General features: G+C 32.9%; 1 protein-coding gene across 3 annotated transcripts; it reads left to right on the top strand.

Annotated features, from left to right (window-relative positions):
• Positions 1 to 2052: 2052 nt before the first annotated feature.
• Positions 2053 to 4466, top strand: LOC120266522 (transcription factor PHYTOCHROME INTERACTING FACTOR-LIKE 13-like). 3 transcript variants are annotated; one of them, XM_039274163.1, is made up of 8 exons: positions 2053 to 2159; positions 2327 to 2417; positions 2550 to 3246; positions 3327 to 3425; positions 3510 to 3575; positions 3653 to 3718; positions 3782 to 4036; positions 4102 to 4466. In XM_039274163.1, exons 2-8 carry the CDS (start codon positions 2344 to 2346, stop codon positions 4240 to 4242), a joined length of 1398 nt encoding a protein of 465 aa, XP_039130097.1. In that variant the 5' UTR covers positions 2053 to 2159; positions 2327 to 2343; the 3' UTR covers positions 4243 to 4466. The 3 variants fall into 3 exon arrangements, with proteins under 3 accessions (XP_039130097.1, XP_039130098.1, XP_039130096.1); XM_039274164.1 differs by lacking the exon at positions 2327 to 2417 and having other exon boundaries at positions 4102 to 4465; XM_039274162.1 differs by lacking the exon at positions 2053 to 2159 and having other exon boundaries at positions 2217 to 2417.
• The last annotated feature ends 3450 nt before the right edge of the window (positions 4467 to 7916 follow it).

The following is a 7916-nucleotide window of genomic DNA, read 5'->3' as shown; positions in this document are numbered from 1 at the left end:
AATTGTCCTCGGATTCGAACTGGTGCGGGTGGCCGATTGTGCGTTTTAATTATGGGATTTCAGACTGGAACCTGCACATTCACCGTCAAGGAAGGACTTCTTTCTTTTGGAGCGGTCTTTTCGACTGCCTGCCGGCGATGCGAGGTTGCACCGTTCAAATTGTTTCCGACGGCTCTCACACCTTATTCTGGAAAGATAAATGGCTTAACGGTAGGGCGCCTATGAATATCTGGCCTGATCTGTTCCTCGCGTCAGACAACCCTAACGGCACCGTTTAGGATTTGCGCCACCTTCTAGAACTTGCGCCTTTTTTTGGAGGATGCCGAGATGGGGAGTTTTCTGGAGACTTTCACCCTTCACGAGGGTCTGTCTGAGGAGGATCTAAAATGGTGGGCTCTAACTCTGAGCGGACGCTTCTCTGTTAAATCCTTCTATATCTTTCTAGTTGATGGAGGGATTAAATGTCCTATAGCCAGGGTTGTCTGTAACTCCCTTTGCCCGCAAAAGGTTAACATTTTCAACTGGCTTGCTTGGAGGAATAAGATTCTTACCTTGGAAAATTTAGCTTTGCGGCACTGCAACAAACTTCCGACCACTACTTGCATTTTGTGCCATGCAGACTGTGAATATGTGGATCACCTTTTTTCAGAATTGTCAGTTTGTTCTTCCAATTTGGTGCTTCTTTTTAAACCTTTTTGGTTTAACGGCGCTTCCTCCTTCCTTAGATGAGGTCTGGGGATCTTGGTGGCTTAAACTGCATCCTAATCTTCGACCCTTAGGAGGTGTCATCATGAAAGCGGTTATTTGGCATATCTGGTTTGCTAGAAATGATTGCATTTTTAACGCTGGTTGTTTGTCTCCTTCTGCTGTGATTTCGAAGATTGTACATGTTTTGATACTTTGGTTTTCTGCAACCCCTCCTTCCCAGCAGGTGAGCTTTGAGGAACATGCTTCTATTCTGCGCCGCAGTCTGGTGTTCTCTGCGCAGCATGTTGACCCCACCGGTGGAGTTGCTCCCGGTGGAAAGGACCCGGTTCAGGAGATGGGACAGATAGTTGTAGTCTCTGGTCAGTGTTTGGCCATGGGTGTTTTGGCCTGGTTGTTTGTCGGCCTTTTGTTTTGTTTCCACTTCTAGTGGGCTTTTTGTATATGTCTGTGTTTTTGTTTGACCTTTTGGTCTGACTGTGGGTGCCTCTCTTTTCTTTCTAATGCATGTGGTTTATCCACATTTTCAATAAAAAAAAAATACTGCTACTAATGCAAGGTTTTTTTTTCCTCTAGCTTAAGATTATCATACTATGACTCATGCAGTATTTAATTATTTAAATAAATAAAATTTAATAATTGATTTTAAAAATTATTAATACTAATAAACACTTCTCATTAATTTAAAAGTAAAGTTTAATTTAAAAATCTTTATTTTTATTAATTAAACTAAAATTTAATCAATTCTCTATATAAAAAATTTCCGTCTAAAATAATTAAAAAAAAATTATCCCAATCTCCAACCAAAATAATGAGTGCTATTAATGCAAGGTTAATTTTTTTTTTCTCTTAAATTTATTATACCTCACTCATTTGCTCTTTTTTAAAGAACATAGTTCGACATATTGTTGTGTGAATGACCGTTTGTTCTCAACTAAATTGAGTTATTAAAATAAATAATAGTAGATGATATATTTTTTAAAAAAAAAAGATTGAAGATTTCAATCCTAGTCATGATTTGCTCATAATTAAAAAAAGTATAACATAAATATGAAAGAAGTTAATAATGGTTTAGTCAAGGAGAACAAAATTAACAAAAGCTTTATATATAGAGTTATGTGGAGATTAATCAATACATAAGTTCATATCAAATTAAAAGAGAGATTAACAAAGGTTTAATCCATAGAGATTTAGAAGGGAACAAATGCACTTGGACAAGACAAGTGGGTTGATAGGATGGAGACATGAGTACAGCCATGCTTCACTCTAACCACATATATCATATGTATATCAGTATATATATATAATTAATCTTATGAATTTCTATATAAATGATGTCATCTTCTTTCTTTTTCCCAAAATCAAGCCAAACTTTTGTTTAAATTCTCATCTTTGAAATCCACACAAGATGACCAAAGTGATCAACTGATCATTCTTCTCCCTTTCCCTTTGTGGTATATCTTTTTATATTTCTGAATTTTATGTTTTGTATTATGTTCTGTTAATATTACTACCATGAATGTTTTTTTTTTTTTTAGCTTTCTTTTTGCATTCTGTATGTCCCTTTATTTCCTTATTTATTTATTTATTATTTGGTGTTGTTTTGATGTTGTGATTGAAGATGTTTTTAGTTTAGCAATGAATGAATTGGTGGGAGATTGGAATATGGATGATGGTTCTACTAAATCTTTCAATCATAAGAGATTTACAGGGTTAGGACCTACCTATTCACTTTCATGTTCATTTTTTTTTTTCTTTTTGCCTTTTTCGTGTTTATTAGTTCAAAGAATTGAATTTATTCATTGTTTGTTTGTTATATGTGAATTGTTTTTTTAAATATGAAGATCGGAAAATGAGCTTTCCGAGCTCATTTGGCGAAATGGGCATGTTGTTATGCAAAGCCAGAGTAGTAGGAAGCCTTTAAGTAATGAAAATGAACCGAAACTAGCTCGAAATGATGAAGAAGAAGCAACTAAATTGAGTTTGATTGAAGACAATGAAACTACATCGTGGTTGCCGTGTATTCTTGATGAATTTTCTGTCGATAAAGATTTTTCCTCGTACTTCTTTTGTGATTCACCAACCACTGATGATGTCACCGGAGATAAGCAATCGGTACAACCAATTCCAGAGAGTCATGGTTCAGGAAACAATGGTTTGGTGGTTAATTTTCCTCAGTTTGCAAGGCCTTTTCGATGGCAACAGGGAGATAAAGGAGGATCAGGCAATGTGGATCAAGTAGCGGTCGGAGAGCCTTCTTCAATGATTTATGTCGAATTGAGTGTTTCCGGCAGTAATCAAGTTCAAAACCAAGTTGGTGGAAGCCGGAATATAATGAGCACTGATACAAATACTGCTAGTCTTCTGAGAAATAGTGCTAAAGAGGATGTCAAGATGATCGATCATTATAAGACTACTACTGGTACATCGTCGTCAGGAGGATCTGGTTGTAGTTTTGGAAGAATTCAAGTCCGAAGTGATGGTAATCAAAGCCGGAAAAGGAAGGGAAGGGGTGTTGGGGAACTCGAATCCCATAGTGAGGTAAAAGCTATCTTTATCTTCAGCTCAAGCTCTGTCAATTCTGCATCTCTATTTTTTTTTTTAATCTTGTGAAAATTCAGGATGTTGAAGATGAGTCGATTGAAGTGAATAATGTAGTTCGGCGATCGACATCAGCCCGTAGAAGCCGTGCTGCCGAAGTTCATAATCTCTCGGAGCGAGTAAAGTGTTGGCAAAACAACTTAATTTAATTCAATCATGCTATTGTTATCGTATGTTCTAAATACCGTTTGTTTGATTTGCAGAGAAGAAGAGATAGAATTAACGAGAAGATGAGAGCATTGCAAGAACTCATACCTCATTGCAACAAGGTAAATTCTTCTTGTATTATTTTTATCTTCGACTTTTCTAACCATTGAAATACTAACTGTATGTTTTATTTATTTAGTCCGACAAAGCATCAATGTTAGATGAGGCGATTGAATACTTGAAGTCCTTACAACAGCAAGTTCAGGTTTGTACATGATGTTTCATTAAAAGATTTTTCGACGGTGGTTAACTGTTGTTAATTTCTCAGATAATGTGGATGGGGTGTGACATGACGCCGATGAGTTTTCCAGGGTTTCAGCAATACTTGTCAAATTTTGGTGTCAGTATGGGGATTGGTCATGCTCCAATGTCTTCCATTCCCAGTCCCATTCAGCTGCCCGGAGTTCCACCGCTTCTCAATCAATCAGTACCAACCAGTCTAGCAAACCAGATCAATTTTCCATATCAGATGCAAAATGTTCATATTCCTGATCAGTATGCATATCACAGCATTTCTCCACAGGTTAGAAATATAATGATATTTGTTTGTTCTTCACTAAGAAACTTATCATTTATTTTTCTGCGCAGGCGATGAATGTTTCTGGTTATGGATCTCAAACAACCCAGCGGAATCAAACTGCAGCATCGGTGTCTCCAGGATCAAGTGTTCGAACAGGTCAACCTGCTAAGAATACAACACCGAGCACCTGCACAGCTATGAAAATCTGAGTAATTGCATTCAGTGATATATTGTTCATCACATGCGCAAAGTAATGCAATCAATTAAGCTAATGTTCATCGATGATGACGATGATGGTGGTCTAGTGTTCATGTAAAAATCTCTGTGAATCAAAACTGTATTGTATAAAACAATTACATATATGTGATAATATTTCACTAGATGTAATATTCAAAGTGGTAATTTTTTTTCTGTGATCAAAATGCAGGAACTCTTGTGCATGTTGTTGTTTTTGATTTGATAATGAAAATGGTCCCAGAGAAACTCTCTGTTTTTAAAGCAAAATTTAGTGGCCTCCATTAATAGGTACTGAAGCTTTCAAGGTCCCACAAAGAATCTAACCATGCAATGTAATAACTCATGAAATAAAATCCATATATATATATATATATATATATATATTATCCAAATATATATTTATATATTGTGGGGAATGAATCAAGGATGGCCAATGGTTTGGATGGTTGTGAGGTTGGATTGTGACATTAAACACAAAGGTTATAAAAAATGGACCCTTTTTATTGATTTTTGTTATCTTATTCTTGTCTCTCCCTATCCACATGACATCAATTCCATCTTTTCTTTACTCTCCTTCATGGTTAACTTCTTTTTATTTTTTATTTTTTTTTTGGACAAATAGAGGGGACGAGCCCATTTAATGGAAGCTAGGTATAAAGATGTAAAATTAATATATACCTCAACATATTTGTGATCACATCTTGTGTGGCCTTTGGAGTTCAATCTCCGGACCTCTCTAAAACAAACATCATATGCAAGAGAACCGATGGTAATAGGCTAAGAGATCATTGGCTTCATTCTCGACTTTTATCCCTACATGATTTTGTTATTTCAAAATAATTTATATAAAATAATTAATATGATATATATTTGGGTATAAATAAGTTTAGCTATCAAAAGTTAGTTTAAATGGTAAAAATTATTTAAAATAAGTAGTTTTGAGTTTGAATATTTGTGTATAAACAAATTTTTTTTTTAAAAAAAAAAAAATTGTTGAGAGTGTGAGAGAGACCTCTGCCTTTATGAGGCTCCCCTAACCTCATTCCAATTAGTTAGATAGATACTATAGCTCCTAAAATATTGGTGGGAAAAAATTAATAAAATTTACCACACACATTTAAATGGTGAATATGTTTAGATAGGCAAGATATGTTTAGTATTTTAGGTAGATTTGATGAGTTTGCATATAGTAATATTATTATTTAGGATTAATTTGAATTCAATGTTTTTATTGTTGGAAATATTTTTATTTATAGAAATAGTTATATCCATTAGACCCTAAGTTCAAATGCTAAATATTATGTTTTATTCTCTAAATCTTAATTATTTAAATAGTTAAAAAAATTGTGCTTGTATTTTAGATTGCATCAATTTTTATATTAAATATGATAGAAATATATTACAATTTATCATGTCAAATTAATATTTTTTATATCTTGAGAGATTAAATCCTACACCAAATGTTGTAATAATAGATTATATATTATAATCCACGGTTATATAACACTTATTTAACAATTTTATTGTAATTGTAAATCTGATCGATTTTATTCTATTTCTTCGATAATATATATATATATATATATATATATATATATATATATATATATATATGAGAAAACAAGAGAAGATGGGTTGATGTAGAAATAATGAGAGGTTATTTTTAGTAGAAATATGAAAGTGATGGATGATTTTAATGTATGAATGATGGAATTTATTAAAAACATATAATTAGCATTAAATAAGGTGGATATAAGAGCATATATACAACTCCATGCATGCATCTCTCTGAGATTGTATTAAAAATAGACATCCCCATGGATATCATCTTTACTAAATGGTCCTTTTTATTTATTTATTTATTTAATATATGTTTTGAATTGCCAAAAGAGAAGAAACATTTAAAGTTTTATTGATTAGAATTATTTCTGCATGCATGGCATGACTGAGCTGCTTATGGTTGAATTGACCAAGTTAGTTGCAAAAATAAATGAGTTCATAAGTTATATATATTGCCGACATCAATATATATTTCTAATTTAAAAAAATGCATAAAATATTTTAAACAAAATAAATGTGAGAGAAATTTTTTTTTATGTAAAAATGTATATTTGGAAATTGTTGTTCTATTGTGTTAATTTATTAGTTTCAAATCTTGAATGTTGTGGTTAATTTTTTTAAAAAAAATTGCAGAATTATTTTTAAATAAGAAAATTGATTGTGACATGTTCTTATATATATATATATATATATATATATATATATATATATATATATATATATATATATATATATATATATATATATACAGGGACGGAACCAAGGGGGGCTAGTGGGGGCTTCAGCCCCCCCACCCCCCGGCCCCAGCGATCTCTTCATCGGGATGACGGAACCAAGCTCCTCCTCAACCGGCAGCCCCCCTCCCCTGCCCCCAGCCTCCATCCTTCCGGTTTGAGAGAGAAGAAGGAAGGATTGGTTTGAGGTTTCTCTAGTTTGAGACTCAGGCTAAGGAGAGAAGACAAGCAGTGGAATGAGGAGATTCTTCACACGTGCCAACGTCCTGCGCTTCTTTTCACATCGGCAACCGTGAAGACTTGGGGTTTTGGAGATTATTGAACAAAATTTAATTAAAAGTATTAAATTAAAAAGCTTGCTTTTTATTTTGTGGCTCGGTAAATGAATAGGACCTTGGAAATGATGTTTTGTTTATTATTATTATTATTATTATTGTGATAACTACGTTGATTTTTTTGCCTTTTTCTTTTTATTATATCAAGGAAATTGCATTTAATTGTTTCTAGGTTCCTAATAATTTTGGCTTGAATGTTTTTTTAATTATTATAATGAAATTTGGTCTTTATAATTTAGAAATAACGTTTATTTTACTCGGTAAAATTTACATGTTGATGATGTCATTAAGATAGCAATATGATATTATGATCATGAATTTCATATTTTGAAAATTTTTAACAATGTGTGGATATAATTTACTGTAGTGTTAATTAGCATATATGTGGTATGTAGCATATCATACCACTCGGATGAATCTTTCCGAGCATATGCATTTTGCACACATTAAAATTTAAATTAAAAATCATTTGTTTAATTAACCCAAATTTTTATCACTCACATCAATCCTAGTTAATTGATATAATATAAGTTGTTATTATTTCAATTAAGATATAGCTTTTTAAAATACAATTTTAGGTTTTATTTAAAAATTTAAAAAATATTTTATTTTTATAATTTTTATTAAGGTTTATGGTTAATTATTGTGTTTTTGTGTTCTTTTGTGCAAATAGGGTTGTGAAGGTATAAAAAGAGAAAAAGAAGCAAAGATAGGTCATGGAGGCACAATTTGGGATTCTTTTGCATGACACATTGATCAAGAAACAAGCCGTGCTTGATTACATGAGAGTGTTGCCAACTTCTAATGAGTTTCAAGCCAATTCATGAGTTGGAAGGGCACAAAAATAGTCACACATTCATGTTCCAGCTTATGCAGAAAGACAAGATGAGACATGACCTATCACACGGGTGTGCGCCCACTGTGTGGCCTCAAAGAAAGAAAAAGAAAATCCAAAACAAAGAATTCATTAGAGAAAATCTTGTATAAGTTGAAGAATCCCTTGAAGACCATCCGTAC

Source organism: Dioscorea cayenensis, chromosome 8 (genome assembly GCF_009730915.1).
Source record: "Dioscorea cayenensis subsp. rotundata cultivar TDr96_F1 chromosome 8, TDr96_F1_v2_PseudoChromosome.rev07_lg8_w22 25.fasta, whole genome shotgun sequence".
Lineage (NCBI taxonomy): Eukaryota > Viridiplantae > Streptophyta > Magnoliopsida > Dioscoreales > Dioscoreaceae > Dioscorea > Dioscorea cayenensis.
The sequence above is the reverse complement of the archived record's forward strand: the minus strand, read 5'-3'. Positions and strand labels throughout refer to the sequence as shown.

What these genes read in the sequence shown, in the direction of transcription:
- LOC120266522 (XM_039274162.1), top strand. Translation starts at nt 2,221, where the DNA reads ATGAATGTTTTTTTTTTTTTTAGCTTTCTTTTTGCATTCTGTATGTCC. An exon ending in CCTTACAACAGCAAGTTCAG is followed by an intron (nt 3,719 to 3,781) that starts GTTTGTACATGA and finishes TTAATTTCTCAG; the next exon opens with ATAATGTGGATGGGGTGTGA. An exon ending in ATCACAGCATTTCTCCACAG is followed by an intron (nt 4,037 to 4,101) that starts GTTAGAAATATA and finishes TTTTCTGCGCAG; the next exon opens with GCGATGAATGTTTCTGGTTA.